Source organism: Microcaecilia unicolor, chromosome 2 (genome assembly GCF_901765095.1).
Source record: "Microcaecilia unicolor chromosome 2, aMicUni1.1, whole genome shotgun sequence".
In the NCBI taxonomy this organism is placed as follows: Eukaryota; Metazoa; Chordata; class Amphibia; order Gymnophiona; family Siphonopidae; genus Microcaecilia; species Microcaecilia unicolor.
The window spans coordinates 226227859-226249003 of NC_044032.1; the positions used below are offsets into that span (position 1 = coordinate 226227859).

The following is a 21145-nucleotide window of genomic DNA, read 5'->3' on the forward strand; positions in this document are numbered from 1 at the left end:
TAATTTGGGTGGACTTCAGGGTTGGGGAGGTTGTGAATGGGGGGGGGGGGGGAATTGGGGGAAAGCAGCCTTTAGGAAGTAGCTGGGAGCATTAGGGCTATAACACATTTTAATAACCACCCCCCTAAATATATTTGCATGATACCAGCAGCAAACCTATGTTAATTCAATGTTAGTGTGTGCTAACATGGTAGTGCCTTTTTGTAAGCCTAGCCCTTAGTCCAATCACAGCATATAGTTTTTTTTCCCAAAATTCTTGATTCTTAAACATTCAGGCCAATGATAAAATACTGAGAGAAGGGGGGAAAGGCAATAAAGGGGGAAGTTACTAAGCTGTGGTAAAAGTGGCCATTTTACTGCACCATAGTTTACCTCAGGAGTCACTAATCTGAGGTAACTCAATACCGGTTAATGACTCCCCATTAACCTGAATAACATAACTTGCAATCAACTTCAAAAGCAGCATTATTCTTCTGGAGCATTTTTAAAAGAGTTCATGTTTATTTAATTACATTTGTACCCCGTGCTTTCCCACTCATAGCAGGCTGAATGCGGCTTACATATTATATACAGGTACTTATTTGTACCTGGGGCAATGAAGGGTTAAGTGACTTGCCTAGAGTCACAAGGAGCTGCCTGTGCCTGCAGTGGGAATTGAACCCAGTTCCCCAGGACCAAAGTCCACCACTCTAACCACTAGGCCACTCCTCCACTCACACACAAACATACCTGGAGGCATATGTAACACCCTCCAGTCAACCCCCCCCCCCCCCCCCCCCCCACACACACACACACACACACACACACACACACCCACACTTCAAAGGCATGACATATCCTCTCAAGACCCCTGGTGAGCTCTAGAGTAAAATGGGGCAAGGGTTCTCCTGCTCCTAATAGTGCAGGGCTTAAAATGGGCTAGCTGACCCCTCAAAGCTGATATTATTTTTAATTCCTGGGGCAAACATGGCCTGATGCGGAGAACAGTCTTAAAGGGGCTGGTGTTCAGTTCTTGTATGTGTGTATGAACGCCAGCACCTCCCTCCCACCTGACATCATATGTAGCTCTCCCTCCAGTCAAGTCTCCCAACCCTTCCACATAAAGATAATGCTTACCCCATAAAGGTCCCAGAGGGTTCCCTAGTATCTAGGGTAATAGGGCAGGAGTGATCACCAGTAATGCCTATGAGAGTCTGGAAGTGGGGGGGCTTGATTTGATTTGCAGTTGCAAATGACTTCAGCTTGAGTGGGTGGTGGTTTGACAAGAGGGACAGTTGCATATGCTTTCAGGTAGAGGAAAGGGGGATGCATACACAAGAACTTAACACCAGCCCCTTTAAGACTGTTCTCCGGAGCACTAGGAGTTCACTAATGCTGTGCTATTTGATTAACATAATAAAGATGTGCTCTGCATGAATGCATCGTATCTCATTATTATGTATCCCGCAGCAATTTACACTAGCATGCATTATGGTAATATAACACACAATAATGCACATTAAGAAGCAAATATTGTACATTATTCCCGTAATGCAAATTAGCAATTACCCTTCCTAGTCACAATGACTGATTAAAGGACACACAGTGGAATGGAAACTAGCCTTTTCTATTGTTGGTGCAAAGAGGATTTACCCCAAAGTGCTTTCTAATAGTAAAAAAACCCCCAAACCTAATTTATTAAGAAACACCTACAACTGGCACAGGGAGAAGTTTGGAACAGTATCCACAGCTAACCAAGAGGTCCTTTTACAAAGCCGCGGTAAAAAGTGGCCTGCGGTAGTGTGTGTGTGTCTTTGAGACTCGCAGTGGGCCATTTTTTACCGTGGCTGGGAAAAGGGCTATTTTTTAATGGGCCAGGAAATAAGCCTATGCTAATATTAAAACTAGCCCTTGCTGCCACCCATTGACCTAGTGCTAAGGGCTCTAGTGCTACCCACATGGTAGCCATACAGCGTGCGTCAACATGGGTGCGTGGCCGGTTACCGCCAGGAACGCCCCCTGCGGTAGAAAATATTTTCTACCGCGGGATTCAGTGTGCGCCAAAATCGGAATTACCACTGGGCAAACGTGCTACCCATGTGGTAGCCCTTCCACTCCTTTGTAAAAGGGCCCCCATGATAGGCGTTCACCCACATAAGAACTGCCATACTGGGTCAGGCCAAAGGTCCATCTAGCCCAACATGCTGTTTCTAAAAGTAACCAATACAGGTCACATGGGACTTTCCTTCTAGGAATGTGCCCAAACCTTTTCTAAACCCAACTATACTAATAGCTTTCACCATATCATCTGGCAATCAGTTCCAGAACTTAACCATGCATTGAGTGAAAAACATATTGGGCCCTGTTTACTAAGCCGTGCTGTAGGTGCACAAACTTTTTAGCGTACGTTAACACTACAGACATATAATGGGTGTCTCTATCGTTAGCATGTGCTAAAAAGTTTGCGCACCTACAGCACGGCTTAGTAAACAGGGGCCATTGTCTCTTTATTTGTTTTATATCTACTACTTAGTAACTTCATGGAGTTTCCCCTAGTCTTTGTACTTTCTGAAAAAGTAAACAATCAATTTACATTTACCCGTTACACTCCACTCAGGATTCTACAGATCTCTATCATACTTCCCTTCAGCAGTCTCTTCTCCAAGCTGGAGAGTATTAACTTCTTTAGCCTCTCCTCATAAGAGTGAAGTTCCACCCCTTTATCATTTCAGTCCCCATTTCTATACTTTTTCTAATTCTGCTATATCATTTTTGAAATGTGATGACTAGAACTGCATAGAATACTCAAGGTGCAGATGTATCATGGAGTGATACAGAGGCATTATACTATTTTTTTGTTTTATTCTTTGTTACTCTCCTAATAATTTCTAACATTCTATTTGTTTTGTTTTGTTTTTTGCTGCCATCACATGCTAAACAGACATTTTCAATGTGTTGACCACAATAACACCTAAATCCTTTTCCTGGTTGGTGACTTCTAATGTTGAACTTAGCATTGTTTAGCTATAATTTGAGTTAATCTTTCCTATGTGCATCACATTGTATGCACACACATTAAATTTTGTCTGCGGATATCCAATCTTCTGGTCTCCAAAGGTTCTTCTGCGATTTCTCATAATCAGTATACAATATAACAACTTTGAATACTTTTGTCATTTGCAAATTCGATCATCTCATTCATCTTTCCTATTTTCAGATCATTTATGAATATGTTAAAAAGCATTAACCCCAGTGGAAATCCTTGTGATACTCCATTATTCACCTTCCTCCAATAAGAGAATACTGTATATTTCTATCTTTTAAAATATTCCCAAACCACAAGAAGATATTGCTTTCTACCCCATGGCTTTTTAATTTGCTCAGGAGTATCTCATGAGAGGATTTTGTCAAACGTTTTCTGAAAATCTTGATACACTATGAGGGGCATTTTCAATATGAAGTCTAAATCTGATTTTGCACATTTTGCTAAAAATGTCCAAAAATCAAGGGATGAACATAGGGATTTTCAAGCCCGAAAAATGTCTTATCTATTTGTTTCGAAAATGGCCATTTGCTAGATGTTATTGTGCTCAGTGCATCTATCTTTTGGGACAAGTTAAAAAAAAAAAGCTCAATGGGATAATGCACAAAAATAAGCAATTGGGATATATGGGGGGCCAGTATTCATAGTAGACTGGGTCCAAGAAAGCAAAGGGGCAGACGGTCTGCAAACTCCAAGACGGAAAATCAACAAAGCAGATCATGATGAAAAAATGTAATTTATTAATAGATATTAAAAATTATATACAGTACAGCCCGACACAGGCCGTTTTTCGCCCAGCAGGGTTGCTTCAGGGGCTACACAATGATCCTACACAAACCCCTTCGAGAAAAACTACACTGGCTCCCAATAAAGGAACGCATTGCCTTCAAAGTCTGTACCTTGGTTCACAAAATCATTTACGGTGAAGCCCCGGGATACATGACAGATCTTATCGACATAAATGCCTGACCTCTGCTACACAAAAATAATAAAGTACATAATGGACATAACACAACTCTTCCGCTGACTGTTCCACACGAACTTTATCTTACCACACCATCACTCTGTATTTGTTCACACTGGAGTCTGCGAACACCCCCCCAGTACTATGTAAGCCCCATTTCGACATACCAACCAGAAACACATCCAAATCAGCACGCACATATCTAAATCTGCACTACCCAAGCTGTAAAGGACTCAAATACAAATCAACTTACGCATCCAGTTTTTCGTATATAAGCACACAACTGTGGAACGCACTACCAACAGCCTTAAAAACAACATACAACATAAGACCAACCTGTTTAAAAAGGCATACCCCGCAGATCCAACTTAAATGTCACATTGAGCCTGCAAATGTAACAAATAAAAAAAAAATCCGAATCATAGTTACCTGATGCTAGGGTCCACCTTGGGGGTGTCGCTGTAGATAATACACTGAAATCTTCTGCTCAGTGAGCGCGGCGGCCAGAAAAGCAAATAGGATGCTAGGAATTATTAGGAAAGGGATGGTGAATAAGACTGAAAAAACTATTAATGCCTTTGTATTGCTCCATTGTGCATCCGCACCTTGAGTATTGCATTCAGTTCTGGTCACCATATCTCAAAAAAGATATAGCGGAATTAGAAAAGGTTCAAAGAAGAGCAACCAACATGATAAAGGGGATGGAACTCCTCTCGTATGAGGAAAGTCTAAAGAGGTTAGGGCTCTTCAGCTTGGAAAAGAGACGAATGAGGGGAGATATGATTGAGGTCTACAAAATCCTGAGTAGTGTACAACAAGTAGACGTAAATTGATTATTTACTTGTTCCAAAAGTACAAAGACTAGGGGACACTCAAGGAAGTTACATGGAAATAATTTGAAAACAAATAGGAGGAAATATTTTTTCACTCAACAAATAAGCTCTGGAACTCTTTGCAGGAGGATGTGGTAACGGCGGTTAGCGTATCTGGGTTTAAAAAAGGTTTGGACAAACTCCTGGAGGAAAAGTCCATAGTCTGCTTTTGAGGCAGATATGGGAAGCAACTGCCTGCCCTGGGATTTGTAGTATGCAGTGTTGCCAGAATTTGGGTTTCTGAAAGGTACTTGTGACCTGGCTTGGCAACTGTTTGGAAAACAGGATACTGGGCTAGATGGACCACTGGTCTGACCTAGTATGGCTATTCTTATGTTCTTATGTAATCCTTCCATGAACTGCTCCAGGAGGATGATTCTTGCGATCTCTGGACTTGTCTTTCCTTCCAGTTGTAGCCATCTGCAGGCAACCTCCTTGAGTCAGTAGAAGAAACTCCAGGGATTTTCTTTAGCTTGCTAGGAACCCTTCTGGAACTACTGCTAATAAATCTCTGGGGTGCAGCCCGCCCTCTCCGGGATGGCTGCTTTTACCTCAGCATAAGTGGCCATCCCAGCGGAATAAACATCTTGGAATGCCGTCTGGTTGCTACTGGTCAGATATGATGTCCATGACACCTCTGGCCAACAGTAAACTGGGCAGTCCTCTCGAAACTGGTCAAGAAATAGTCCAGGTCATCTTCTGGCGCCATTTTCTTTAATACAGAAACCAATAGAGTCACTGACAGGCTAGGTGCCTGGAAAGCTGTACAGGCTTGGGCTTGTAGACTCTTTTGTAGCTCTAAGAGCTTCTGCAACACTTGTTGCTGTTATCTGTTGTTGCTGTTTTTGCTGCTGCCACTGCTGAAGATGCGCCGGCATAAACTACTATTGTTGCTGCTGCAGGATCTCCTGCTGTCGTTGCTGGCCCTCCACCAAGGCCTAGAACAGCTCCTTCATATTTTTGCAGTTAGGACCCAGCCCAAAGCAGTACAGCAACAAAATAAAAGCCTACCTGTCTGGCAGTAGCTATACATCCCCCCCTAACAAGAGCTGGGGGACGTATAGCTATTTCTCAGGTCTTCTGAGAACTCGGGTCTAGCTCCAGCCAGACCTCAGCATGGCTTGTAAGCCTTAACAAGAAGCAAAGCTGAGTTACCTCATCCAGATCATAGCAGCTAAACATATTCTATAAAGTCTTAGGCTTGGGCTTCAGTTCTTCCTTCCCTGGGCCTCCTTACCCTCAGCCTGGCCCTGTCTTTTAAACTTCTAAGGGCAGGATCAGTGCCCTTAAGGTGGCCCAGGCTAGTTAGAGGGACTTTTCTTAAGGGTGAGGGGCAGTATTCTATAAACCCTGTCAGTCACACTGCTCACAGAGCCTTCCCCAGATTTTCTCTGTTTGACCTCATTGCTACTTAACAAATTTGCACATATTCATCTCAAATGTGCGCACATACTGCTCTTAGGAGGTACTCATACAGTTCCATGTAATTACTCTCAACTAGCTCTGAAGACGGGATCACTTTCTCATGTAACTCGCCAACAGGGCATCCGATCCTGATAACATATTAGCAAATCAGTCAGCTAATTATGCTAACATGGAGAATTTTTTGTTAATTCAAACCAAATACCTTGTATTATATTAAAATTCCAAGTTAATGTAAGGCAACTATGCAGTGGCATAGCCAGAAGGCAATTTTTGGGTGGGCCAACAGGTTGGATGGGTGGGCACTAGACAGTGGTGTGCTGGTAAATGTTTAACAGCAGGCTCTCTCCCCGGTCCACCTCTGCGCCCCCCTCCCCTGTCCACCTCTGTGACCCTTGTCCACCTTTGCGCATCCCTTCAAAATTGCAGAGCTGGCTATAGCCTGGGAGAGAGCCTGGGGGGGGGCAATGCTTTACTCTCTCCAGGAAAAAAAATTAAATGATCCCAGGTTCCAATCTAATTCATGTTTAATGTGGAATAAAATGCCATAAATAAGTAAATAAATATAAACTTTTAATGTTGAGCACCTGATTCTCAAAGTGGACATATTCCAAACACTATAATGAAAATAAAATGATTTTTTTCTACCTTTGTTGTCTGGTGACTTTGTTTTTCTGATCATGCTGGCCCAGTATCTGATTCTGCTGTTATCTGTCCTCTTAATTCCATTACCAGGGCTTCCTTTCCATTTACTTCTTTACTTTCCTCCTTTCTTCTTCATTTCTTGCCCTACATCTATAAGTAAAAGCTGGGTCCTCCACAGACTTGACTGTCCAGTGGATCCAGCTTCTGCCTATTTTCTCCATCCATGAGCAGTTTTTCTCCTCTCTTCCTTTTCCCTCATCTCATCTCCTTCCTCTCTCTTCCCTCCCCCTCCATCCATGTCCAGCATTTCTTCTCTCTCTTCCCGCTCCTCTATCCATGTCCAGCATTTTTCCTCTCTCTCCCTCCATCCATGTCCAGCATTTTTCCTCTCTTCCCTCCATTCATGTTCATCTCACTTCCTCTTCTCTTCCATCCCCTCCATCCATGAAATGTCCAGAATTTCTTCTCTCTCCCCTCCATCCATATGCATCTCCTTCCTGTCATAACCTTCCCTCCCCTCCATCCATGTCCAACAATTCTCCTCTCTCCCTGCCCTCCCCTCCATCCACCCATGTCCAGCAACTCTCCTCTCCCCTCCATCAACCTATGTCCAGCAACTCTCCACTCCCCTGCCCTCCATCCACCCATGTTCAGCAACTCTCCTCTCCTCTCCCCTGCCCTCCATCCATCCATATCCAGCAATTCTCTTCTCTCCCCTGCCCCTCTCCATCCATCCATATCCAGCAATTCTCTTCTCTCCCTTGCTCCCCTCTATCCATCCATACCAAGCAATTCTCTTCTCTCCCCTGCCCTCCTCCATCCATCTACACCCAGCAATTCTCTTCTCTCCCCTGCCCCCCTCCATCACTCCATACCCAGCGATTCTCCTCTCTCCCCTGCCCTCCCCTCCTGCTCCCATCCACGTCCAGCAATTCTGCTTTGCCCCCATCCTCCCCTCCCCACTCATATCCACCTGCCCGCCCTCTTCTCCCCCCAACATCCCCCTTTCTCTTTCTGCCACAGTTCCACCCTGCTTGGTTTAAATCTTTTTTTACCTCCATTGAAGCGGCAACGTCATTGAAAGCCCTGCCCATCAAACCTTCCCTTCATGAGTTCATTCCCTCAGAGTCTCGCCCTTGCGGAAAGAGCAAATGATGTCAGAAGGCGGGACTCTGAGGGAATGAACTCACAAAGGGAAGGCTTGATGGGCAGGGCTTTCAATGACGCTGCCGCTTCGACACAGGTAAAAAAGATTTAAACCCCGAGGGGATGTTGGGTGGGTGGGCGGGCCTGGAGGGAAAATGGCTGGGCCTTGGCCCATCCAGGCCCACCTGTGGCTACGCCCCTGCAACTATGCATTACTTGTAGCTACTTCCTCAATCTATAAAAAAGAGGATGGAGACTTGTGCTAATCATAACATCCAATATCACTAAATACATTATTTTTTATAATAACAAAAAATAAAAACATGCTCAAATAGCACTACAAGTCATAAAGTAATCCTTGATGTGCAGTCACTATCCTTTCAATGAAATCTATGTAAAAATTAAAACAGCATCTAGAGTATAAATTAATACTACTAACCTACCATTTTACCAAGAGTACTCTGGAAAGAATCAGCAAAGGTTTTTAGAAGGTTGGTGTCATCACAGCGAGTTGCCTTATAAAGCATTTCAAAGGACTTGTATCCGTGATTTGCAAAACGATTTACTGAAAACCATGAAAACAAAAATAGCTTTTCTGAGTGATATCAGTGCAAATCCTTCTACTTCTAAAATAATTACTTTCAGTCTGGGCACTTTTAATCTGTTAATATTGGACTTTCAAACCATCTAATGGAAGTAAGTAACCATCATCATTTAAACAATAAAGGGCTCAAATTCCCAATTTGAGGACTGGAAGAAAGTCATGGTGAACAGTTATTTGGAAGGCAAATAATCAAACAAAATAATGTTCAAAGCTAGAGCAGAGGTTGCAAAGGTGGCCAAATAGTGGCATATTCAGCTATCTAATTTAATATGAACTTTAATAAATCACATCACACTATCACAATCTGAAGGTCTGCATAAAACTATACTGAGCTTTACATTGCTACAGCGAACCTAAATTTCTTTCTTATAGAATACGATGTGGTAAAATATTGAAAAAACAAAATATAAGAATGGCTCAAAAACCTAAAGAGAAAAACGCTTTGCTCTAGTTTTCTACAATCCCACTTGGGTAAAAGGTCTGGAGACAAGCAGATGCTGTTCCTTTCTATAAAAGCTGAGCTAAGTAGAAATGTGATAAAGCGAAGATACTTACCTGTAGAAGGTATTCTCCGAGGACAGCAGGCTGATTGTTCTCACATGTGGGTCGCATGTGGGTCGACGTCCGCGTCAGCCCAGGAACCGGCATTTTGCAAGCAAAATATAAACAAAGTTTTGCCAGATTCTTCTGGAGCACGTGCAGCGCGAACCGCGCATTCACGGACTCACTTCCCGCCAGTCAATAGAGAGCGTGCATCCTCAGTTTAATCAAAAAGCAAATAAAGAAATAAATAACAACTCCAAATGGGAGGTGGGCGGGTTTGTGAGAACAATCAGCCTGCTGTCCTCGGAGAATAACTGCTATAGGTAAGTAACTTCACTTTCTTCGAGGACAAGCAGGCTGCTTGTTCTCACATGTGGGGTATCCCTAGCAACCAGGCTCACTCAAAACAATGAACATTGGTCAATTGGGCCTCGCAACGGCAAGGGCATAACATAGATTGACCTGGAAACCATAAACAACTAACTGAGAGTGCAGCCTGGAACAGAACAAAAATGGGTCTAGGGGGGTAGAGTTGGATTCTAAACCCCGAACAGATTCTGCAGCACTGACTGCCAAAACCGACTGTCGTGTTGGGTATCCTGCTGAAGGCAGTAGTGAGATGTGAATGTGTGGACTGAAGACCACGTTGCAGTCTTGCAAATCTCATCAATAGAGGCTGACTTTAAGTGGGCCACTGACACAGCCATGGCTCTAACATTATGAGCCGTGACATGGCCCTTTAGAGTCAGCCCAGCTTGGGCGTAAGTGAAGGAAATGCAACCTGCTAGCCAATTTGAGATCGTGCGTTTTCCGATGGCGACTCCCCTCCTGTTGGGATCGAAAGAAACAAACAACTAGGCGGACTGTCTAAAGGACTTTGTCCGCTCCACGTAAAAGGCCAATGCTCTCTTGCAGTCCAAGGTATGCAAACTGCTTTCGCCAGGGCGGGTATGAGGTCAGGGAAAGAATGTTGGCAAGACAACTGACTGGTTCAGATGGAACTCTGACACCACCTTTGGCAGGAACTTAGGGGACTACTACTACTCTGTTGTGATGAAATGTGATATAAGGTGCATGTACTACTAAGGCCTGAAGCTCACTGACCCTACAAGCTGAAGTAACAGCCACCAAGAAAATGACCTTCCAGGTCAAGTACTTCAGATGGCAGGTATTCAGTGGCTCAAAAGGAGCTTTCATCAGCCGAGTAAAAATGACATTGAGATCCCATGACACTGGTGGAGGTTTGAAAGGGGGCTTTGACAAAAGCAAACCTCTCATAAAGCGAACAACTAAAGGCTGTCCAGAGATAGGCTTACCCTCTACACGACGATGAAAAGCACTAATAGCACTAAGGTGAACTCTTACAGAGTTGGTCTTGAGAACAGACTCTGACAAGTGTAGAAGGTATTGAAGCAGGGTCCGTGTAGGACAAGAAAGAGGATCTATGGCCTTGCTGTCACACCAGACGGCAAACCTCCTCCATTTGAAAGAGTAACACCTCTTTGTGGAACCTTTTCTGGAAGCAAGCAAGACTCGGGAGACACCCTCTAAAAGACCCAAGGAGGTGAATTCTAAGCTCTCAACATCCAGGCTGGATGTTTGGATGTAGAAGCGACCCCTCGTTCTGGGTGATGAGGGTTGGAAAACATTCCAATCTCCACAGTTCCTCGGAGGACAACTCCAGAAGAAGAGGGAACCAAATCTGATGCGGCCAGAAGAGTGCAATCAGGATCATGGTTCCGCAGTCTTGCTTGAGTTTCAACAAAGTCTTCCCCACTAGAGGTATGGGAGGATATGCATACAGAAGGCCTGTCCCCCAATGTAGGAGAAAGGCACCTGACGCTAGTCTGTCATGGACCTGAAGCCTGGAACAGAACTGAGGGACCTTGTGATTGATCTGAGTGGCAAAAAGATCCACCAAGGGGGTGCCCCATGCTCAGAAGATCTTGCGGATTATGCCCATGTTCAGTGACCACTCGTGAGGTTGCATAATCCTGATCAACCTGTCGGCTGTGGCTTGGAGAAACATACCGTGACAGCGTGCTCAAAGCCAGTTTTGGATGGCTTCCTGACACAGAAGGCGAGATCCGGTGCCACCCTGCTTGTTGGTGTAATACATGGCAAGCTGATTGTCTGTCTGAATCAAAATGAATTGGTTGGACAGTCGATCTCTGAAAGCCTTTAGAGCGTTCCAGATTGCTCTTAATTCTAGGAGGTTGATCTGCAGGCCTTTTTCCTGAAAAGGATCAGGCTCCCTGAGAGTGGAGCTGTCAGGCGTGCTGTAGAATAGTGAGTCCCTGTGCCAAACAATGTTTGGCGGCCGGACAACCCTGGCCTTACCTGCAATGGGAGATGTTGAGCAGGACACTGGAACCACCACCGAGCAAAAGGAAGCCAAGCAGTAGTCAGATCCAGGCAAGGTCTCTAGGCCGGCGGCCAGCAAAGCAGAAGTCAGGTCCAGGCAAAGTATCTAGGCAGGCAGCAAGCAAAGCAATAGTCAGGTCCAGGCAAATTCTCTAGGCAGGCGGCAAGCAAAGCAATAGTCAGGTCCAGGCAAAGACTCTAGGCAGGAAGCAAGCAAAGCAGTAGTCAGGTCCAGGCAAAGTCTCTATGCAGGCGGCAATCAAAGCAGTAGTCAGGTCCGGGCAAAGTCTCTAGGCAAGCGGCAAGCAAAGCAGTAGTCAGGTCCAGGCAAAGTCTCTAGGCAGGCGGCAATCAAAGCAGTAGTCAGGTCCGGGCAAAGTCTCTAGGCAGGCGGCAAGCAAAGCAATAGTCAGGTCCAGGCAAAGGTCAGATTAGGTCAAGCAGCAAGTAGAAACAGATAAGTTGAACAGGCAGGTCTACAAAAGTAGAAGACAAAGCAAAGTTTGAGAGAAAGGCGCGACAGGAGCCCATCTACATGAGCTCCCCACCCCAGGAGAGATGCATCCGTCGTCAGCACTTTTTTGTGGCTGAGGAACTTGGAATGGTCGCCCCAAAGTCAAATTGGATCGAATCGTCCACCACTGAAGAGAATTCCGAAAGTCGGTGGACAGTTGGATTACATCCTCTAGATCCCCCGCAGCTTAAAACCACTGGGAAGCAAGGATCCATTGAGCTGATCTCATATGTAGACGTGCCATGGGTGTTACATGAACTGTGGAGGCCATGTGCCCCAGAAGTCTCAACATCTGCCGAGCCGTGACCTGCTGAGACGCTCAAACCATGGACACCAGGGACAGAAGGTTGTCCGCCCTTGCCTCGGGGAGATAAGCTCGAGCTGTCTGAGTGTTCAGCAGAGTTCCAATGAATTCCAATTTTTGGACTGGGGTGAGATGGGACTTGGCATAATTTATAAGGAACCTCAGTAGCTCCAGTACCTGAATAGTCATTCTCATGGACTCCAGAGCACCTTCCTTCGAGGTGCTCTTCACCAGCCAATCGTCGCGATAAGGAAACACATGCATTCCTAGTCTGAGTAGAGACGCTGCGACTACAGCTAGGCATTTTGTAAACACTCTGGGCACAGATGCCAGGCCAAAATGCAGTACACGGTACTGAAAGTGTTGTTTTCCCAGCTGAAATCAAAGATATTTCCTGTGAGCTGGAAGTATCGAGATGAGTGTGTAAGCATCCTTTAAGTCCAGAGAGCATAGCCAAACGTTTTCCTGACTCATGGGAAGAAGGGTGCCTAGGGAAATCTTCCTGAACTTTTCTTGGATAAGAAATTTGTTCAGGGCCCTTAGGTATAGAATGGGACCCTGTTTTCTTTTGCACAAGGAAGTGCCTGGAATAGAATCCCAGCCCTTCTTCCCCTGGTGGAACGGGTTCGACTGCTTGGGCCTGTAGAAGGGCGGAGAGTTCCTCTGCAAGTACCTGCTTGTGCTGGAAGCTGTAGGACTGAGCTCCCAGTAGGCAATTTGGAGGCTTGGATTCCAGATTGAGGGTGTATCCTAACCGGACAATTTGAAGAACTCATCGGTCGGAGGTAATAAGAGGCCACCTGTGGTGAAAAAACATTAACCTCCCCCCAACCGGCAAGTCGTCCGGTATGGACATGTTTACTGAGGCTATGCTGAACTGGAACCAGTCAAAAGCCCATCCCTTGCTTTTGCTGGGGAGCCACAGTGGTCTTAGGCGTACGCTGTTGATGAGAACGAGCGCGCAGGGACTGAGCCTGTACAGGTTGCCGAGAAGCAGGAGTGTACCTACGCCTAGCATAGGAATAGGGAGCACTCCTCTTCTCTCCAAAAAACCTCCTGGATGAGGAGGTAGTAGCAGAAGATGCCTGGCAGGAGAGAGAAACCATAGCATCATTATGCTTCTTGATCTGGTCAACTAGATCCTCTACTTTCTCACCAAAAAGGTTATCCCCCTGGCAAGGAACATCCACCATCCGCTGCTAGACTGAATGATTCAGGTCAGAGACACGCAGCCATGAGAGTCTGGCATCACTATACTTTGGGCAGCAATCCTGGATGCTACATCAAAAGTGTCGAATGTACCCCTGGCCAGGAATTTTCAACACGCCTTCTGCTGTCTGGCCACCTGGCGAAAAGGCTCGGCCTGCTCCGGAGGGAGTGCATCAACCAAGCTGGACAGTTGTCTCACCAAGTTCTGCAAGTGGACACTCGTGAAGAGCTGGTAAGTCTGGATCTTGGCAGCGAGCATAGCGGCCTGATATGTCTTCCTCCCAAAAGAGTCCAAGGTTCTAGATTCTCTGCCTGGGGGCGCAAAAGGCATAGTCCCTAGTGCTCTTGGCTCTTTTGAGAGCGCAGTCCACCACCATGGAATTGTGAGGCAGCTGAGACCTCATCAAACCAGGTTCACCGTGAATCCGATATTGGGATTCAGCTTTTTTAGGGATCACAGGATTAGACAGAGAGAATGACCAGTTTCGCATAAGGACTTCCTTCAGTACATAATGCAAAGGAGCCGTGGCAGCATCTCTAGGCAGAGAAGAATAATCCAGGACCTCGAGCATCTCAGCTCAGGGCTTGCCCTCAACCTCCATAGGGAAGGGAATAGCCGCAGCCATTTCCCAGACAAAGGAGGTAAAGGATAGACTCTCCGGTGGAGAAAGTCTCCTTTCTGGTGGAGTGGAAGGCCCAGAGGGAATCCCATCTTCCTCTTCCTCCCACGAACACTCATCATCAGTATCGGACAAGACATCCCTCAGAGAAGTCCAAAACTGAGCCTGCCTCGACACCGAGGAGCGACGTCCTCAATGGCAGATTCCGAGAAGTCGACGCCCACCTGGACTGCAGTAAAGCTTCCTCCACCGATGTCAAAGGGGAGTCCACCTGGGTGGCAGCCGACACCGATGCCGCAGGTGGCACCGAGATCAGGGACCTCACCACAGGCGAAGGGCCAGATGCCGCTGCAGCAGACGGTATGGAAGGCGCAAACACCCCTGACACTGAAGCAGACTGGCGCAGCAATCCTTCCAGAAGCTCTGGAAGCAGGGCCCTGATGTGCTCGTCGAGAGCCGCCGTCAGATAAGGCTGCGGGGTCAGTAAAGGAGCCGGTGGTAGAATCTGTCAAGGTTCGGGAGCAGGTACCGGGCTGCCGGAAGACAGACGCATTGGCACCTCCTGAATAGAGGGGGAGCGATTCTCTCTGCGCGGATGCTTCTCGGGTGCCGATTCCCTCAACGCCCCAGAGCTCCTGGCACTGTGTGTCGAAGGAGAACGATGACGGTGCTTCTTTGCCTTCGCTTAACGCCCGTCATCGAGACTCCTTGGTACCGATAAGGACATGGAATTCTCACGCCTCCTCGGGGCCGGGTCCGACGAAGGTGGGTCCCGGGGGGCCTGCATAACAGGAGGCCTCGAGGCAGGTGGAGACCCACTCGATGCCTCACTGATCCCAGCGCGAATTGGTCTTTCAGAAGCCATTACCTCCGTTCCTGACGTCAATGCTTCCCTCGATGTTGATATCGACGACGCCAACCTCGGTACCGATGTAGATGTTGAAGGACCAGACCAAGCCCCAAAAAGCTTTTCCCGTTGGGCTTCTCAAGACGCTTGGGTCGGTTTCTTCATACGAAGACACAGACGCAAGCGGCTGGGCTATGGTCAGGCCCAAGGCACCGGATACACCAGGCGTGGGTATCGGTACCTGAGATGGTCCAGTTGCACCGAGTACAACGTTTGAAGCCACTGGGTGTCTTCGATGACATGGAATGAAAAACGGCTTTGGCGAAATCAAAAGACGCGATTGTGCCTGATAAAAGAAAAAGGGCACAAAAATAAGGGAATAACCCAGGAGCGACGAAAAACAACGGAAACTTGAAAGGGGACAAAACTAAAAGTACACTAAGGAAACTTTTTTTTTAATTGACAATAATAATAAAATCAAGAAAAAAATTAGAAGAAAGAAAATCGAAAACTCAAAGACTGTTTCCTAGGCCTGAGAAGAGCACAGAAAAAAACTACCACACCTCAATGCGGAGAAAAGAAAACTGAGGTGGCACGCTCGTGTGGCGGGCGGGAAGTCAATCCGCGCATTCACTGTGCGTGCTGCACGCATGCCAGAAGACTCTGGCAAAACTTTGCTTATATTTTGCTTGCAAAATGCCAGTTTCTGGGCCGACGTGGACGTCAACCCACATTTGAGAACAAGCAGCCTGCTTGTCCTCGGAGAATTACATGACCCTGTTACTGGGGCTAGCTCTTATAGGTCACTAGCCCCTTAAAATAGAAAGTAGAATACTAGTATAAGTGGACAAAAACACTTTTAAATGTAAGGTTCAATCAATTACTCCAGCCCTACAGCTGGTGTAAATGCTGGGACCCAGGTGCACTGTTCACACTAAGGTTTGTGTGTGTGTGTGTGTATATATATATATAAGAAATGAAGCCTGCACACAAGGCAACATAACATAAGAATATAAGAGTAGCCATGCTGGGTCAGACCAACCAATGGTCCATCTAGCCCAGTATCCTGTTTCCAACAGTGGTCAAGTCAGGTCACAAGTACCTGGCAGAAACCCAAATCGTGGCAACATTCCATGCCACCAATCCCAGGGCAAGCAGTTGCTTCCCCATGTCTGTCTCAATAGCAGACTATGGACTTTTCCTCCAGAAACTTGTCTAAACCTTTTTTAAACCCAGATACACTAACTGCCATTACTACATCCTCTGGCAAAGAGTTCCAGAGCTTAACTATTCATGGAGTGAAAAATTATGTCCTCCTATTTGTTTTAAAAGTATTTCCATGTAACTTCCTCGAGTGTCCCCTAGTCTTTGTACTTTTAGAATGAGTAAAAAATCGATTTACTTCAACTCGTTCTACACCACTCAGGATTTTATAGACCTCAATCATATCTCCCCTCATTCGTCTCTTTTCCAAGCTGAAGAGCCCTAACCTCTTTAACTTTTCCTCATATAAGATGAGTTCCATCCCCTTTATCATTTTGGTCACTCTTCTTTGAACCTTTTCAGAAGTGGCTGATTAACTTAGGAGAGTGACATGCGAATCCAGCAAATTAATGCCTTGAAGAGCAAACTTCTCCATGTCCCTCAGGACCCCCATACAAACAGAGATATAAGGAGAGGTCTCACACACCAGGATTAAAACTAAAACTCACAGGAGCAGTCTGGCCAGTCGGTGGAGTGGGGTGGTTTCCAGACACCTTCCTCATAAACACAATAGTAACTTTCAGTAGATCCTTCTGGATATGAATAGCCTTCCTTACACTGCAGTGTGCAGTTAATAGCCACTTTATCTTTTGAGCATAAAAAATCCCCATTCACTGGCTTGAAGGGAATCTCACATGGAGAACCTAAAAAAAAAGAAGAACTTAAATTAGCAAATGGCTATGAATAATAAACCACTGGTAGTGGTCAGATAACTCTATGTTGCCAGGCATTACAGTTCTTTCATAAACAGACTACATTATCCAGACAAGCAGCTAAGGCTTTACCAGGTCTAGCTCAAATATTAGGCAAGACTAGGTGGTCAACTAGGGCAATAGCTTCTGGGAAGCAGGAGTAGTAAAAAACTGCTGCAGTGTCAGCAAAATAATAGATCCTGACAGCCACACAAGCTCAAAGAACCATTAATGCATACCATTAACCTGCATGAAGGGTGGGAAATTCTTAAATAGCACATTTACCTGGGTAAATAATTTTTGGAAAACGCCCTTCTTATTTGAGTGTGAGAGAGTGGTGTAAGGCTGAAGGTTTGCCCAGGACACCCAATATCCTTGCAGTAGCCCTTGTGTCTCCATGTCATAAATCATAGGTAAATCCAATTGTGGTTTTACTGTATTTGATGACAACAAGCCTATTTGCAGCTTTAGCAATGCCTGATGCTTCACTACATGCACTAAGGGGGTCTTTTACTAAAATTTAGCTCGAGTTCTCTGCAGCAGGGCCCATTTTATTCCTATGGGCCTTGCTGCAGATAACTCGAGCTAAACTTTAGTAAAAGACCCCGTAAGAGAATTAAAGTGTTCAGCTGTAACAGAATAACACATTCAAGTTACTATTCAGCAATGTGGTAAATGTATAATTCGAAAAGTCTAACCTAGACATTTTCAAATTATACCTATATTCAGCAGTTCTGTTCAAATTAGAGGTTTAAAGTTATAACTATTTGTGCAGCCCATTTAGCCATTTATTTTGGTTTTGGTTTTTTTTTAATTCAACAAGGTCTTGATTAATAAGGTCTTTTATTGTTAAAAATCAGAGCAATACAAAAATATACAAAATTCTACAAAATAATAAATTATAAATCAACAATCACAACTACAGGAATAATGCCCAAGTGACGAAGTCAAATAATACACTCTGCCAATTCATTACAGAACAAAACACAACTTCACTTTTCACAATTTTCAAACAGGTAACATAAACCCCCTTCCCGCCCCCTCAACTTTCCCCTTCCCTTTCCCAAATAGCACACAAAATGAACACAAAATGGAAGGATACAAACAGTAGACTATGAACAATACAAACATATCAAGTGCCCAAGGACGCAAGGGGGCCCCACAACTTTTCCCACCTTCCAAGAGCTTTCAAGCATGGCCATTTATTTTATGTTCAGTGGCCAAATATCAACATTTAGACCTGTAAGTTAGACATCTGTGTGCACCTGCCCTCCGGAATGTCCCAAATCATGTCCCCTTTTTCAGGTGGATAATTTTAGCCATAAAGGACTAGATTCTACATATCATGCCTAAAACTTCAGTGCCAAAATGAAATTCGCCTAAGTGTATTCTATAAAGTGCACTTTAACCTAGGCTTACTTTATAGAATAAGTCTAAATTTCAACATGGTATACAGAATACGGTGAGCGGCCATGAGAGCACCTAACTCTAGGTGCAGTCATTTTCGCCAAATAAAACTTGGTGTAAATACTGGCGCCTAGGTTAGGCGAACAGCAGGTGTAGTCTATAACCCTGCATGTGGTTTTCTGGAACACCCATGACCCACCTGTAACCATGCCCCCTTTTCAGCAGCACACATTAAATGTCTTTACAGTTCCAGTTTCTAATTTTTCCTTAACTTGATCTTTGGATAGCGGTTATAAAGATCTTTTTGAAGGAAATTATAATCTTTATTCAACAGTACACAGTATTTGATGGCAAGCATATTCATATGCTCAAGTCCGAATGAAAATTCTTCCTGGATTGGAGGTCTAGAGAAACATTCCTTATCAAACATAAGAACATAAGCGTTGCCATGCTGGGACAGACCGAAGGTCCATCAAACCCAGTATCCTGTTTCCAACAGTGGCCAATCCAGGTCACAAGTACCTGGCAAGAATTTTAAGTAGTAAAAAAATTCTGCAGCACTGCTTGTCCAAACTGACTATCCCGCCCAGAATGCTGCTCCAGACAGTAGTTAGAGGTGAAGGTGAGGATAGAAGACCACATTGCTGCCTTGCAAATTTCCTCAATGGAGGCAGAGTGGAAACAGGATACTGAAGCCATCTTGGCTCTTAGATTGTGAGCAGTGACACAGCCATGAAGGGTCAGCCCCACCTGAGCATACATGTAGGAGATACAGTCAGCCATCCAAGTAGAGATAGTATGTTTGGTGATGGGAATACCTAATCTGCTAGGGTCAAAGAATATAAAAAGCTGGGAAGACTTCCTATGAGACTTTGTATGCTCCAGATAATAAGCTAGAGCATGTTTACAGTCTAAGGTATGCAGTGCTGCTTCTCCAGAATGAGAGTGTGGCTTAGGGAAGAAGATAGGTAGTGCAAAGGACTGACTGAGATGGAATTCTGATACCACTTTAGGGAAGAAACTTGCATGGGTGTGAAGAACAACCCTGTCGTGGTAGAACCTGATATAAGATGGGTCTGCCACAAGGGTTAAAGTTCACTCACTCTTCTGGGAGAAGTAAGTGCTACAAAGAATACTACTTTATACATGAAGAACGTTAGGGAACAGAAATTTAGTGGTTCAAATGGAGGTTTCATGACAGTTGTGAGGATGACATTGAGATCCCACGCTACCAGAGGTGGTTTGATGGGAGGTTTGGCATGAAATCTAACTATTGAGTGATAAATGGAAATTGGCTTGTTATGCACTCTTGAGTGAAAAGCGCTAATGGCACTCATGTGTACTCTGAGTTAGTGATAAGTCCAGTATCAGAAAGATGGAGGAGATACTCCATAAGGGTAAGAAAACAGCATCTAGGAGGGTCAAATGCTCAGGCTGTACAACAGAGGGAAACTCTTTTCTACTTGAAAAGGTCACACATCTGTGTAGAAGGTTTCCTAGCGGTTAAAAGTATTCTGGAGACTCCTTCTGATAGGTTTAAGGAATGTAAGTCCATGTCATAAAAAACCAAGCCATCAGGGCTAGAGAGCGGTAGTCTAGATGAAGGAGGAACCCCTCATTCTGTGTTATTAAGGTTGGAAAAGGATCTAATCTTAATGGTACCTTGGACGATATCTCTACGAAAGAGGGAACAAAATTTGACGTGGCCAGTAGGGAGCAATTAGGATCATGGTCCCTTGGTCTTGACGCACTTTGAGAAGAGTTTCCCTAAGAGAGGCAGTGGGGGAAAGGCATATAAAAGATCCAATCCCCAATGGAGCAAGAAGGCATCTGAGGCTACATGGTTGGGAGCATAGACTCTGGAAGAAAAGCGGGAAAGCTTGTTGTTCTAAGGAGAAGCCCTATCGCTGGGGTTCCCTACTGCTGGAATATTCAAAGCGCAACAGGCATGCTGAGAAGCCATTCATGTGGCTGAAGGACTCTATGCAATTTGTATGTCACAACATTCTGTTTGTCCACTAGGTAAAGTTATTATACAGATGTTTCAAGAAGCTGACCAAGTCCATATCTGGATTGCTTGTCGACAAAGATGTTAAGAACCTGTTCCTCCCTGTTTGTTCAGGTAATACATCACAACCTGGTTGTCTATGCGAACGAGTGTTATCTAATTGAGTATGTGGTCCTGGAAAGTTCTGAAGGCATTCCAGACTGCTTGCAATTCCAGGAGATTGATATGATGTTGTTTCTCCCATGGGAGCCAAGAACCATATGTGTGGAGACCATCGAGATGAGCACCCCAACCTACCATGGAGGCATCCATGGTGAGGGCATTTTGATGTGACGGGCTGAAGAGATTTTGGGACACCATCCATCACTGTGGAGAGTGACATAGCTGTGGAGTAACTCAAATATAGGTCAAGAGCAAACCCTTGGCTTGGGACTACTGAGAGGAGAGTGTCCACTGAGGAATAGGGAAGTGGAATCGAGCTAATGGTGTTACACATGGACTGTAACACCATTACAGCCATGTGACTGAGTAGGCAGAGCATCTGATGAGCAGAAACCTTGGTGGATTTATTAACCTGGGTGGAGAGATGCATTATGCTGTTTGCTCTTGGTTGAGGGAGGAAAGCTCGACCCTAAGAAGTGTCTAGGAGAGCCCCAATGAACTGTAGTCTGAACAGGTGGAAGATGTGATTTAGGGTAA

At 45.1% G+C, this 21145-nt stretch overlaps 1 protein-coding gene across 3 annotated transcripts in view; it reads right to left on the reverse strand.

Annotated features, from left to right (window-relative positions):
* Positions 1-21145, reverse strand: part of SVEP1 (sushi, von Willebrand factor type A, EGF and pentraxin domain containing 1) — a 538231-nt gene that overhangs the window by 350587 nt on the left and 166499 nt on the right. For all 3 annotated transcript variants that reach the window (XM_030193745.1, XM_030193746.1, XM_030193744.1), the window contains exons 12-13: positions 16789-16983; positions 8515-8636 (exon numbers count right to left, since the gene is read on the reverse strand). In XM_030193745.1, the coding sequence (XP_030049605.1) occupies positions 8515-8636; positions 16789-16983 (317 nt within the window). The remainder of the gene's footprint in view (positions 1-8514; positions 8637-16788; positions 16984-21145) is intronic.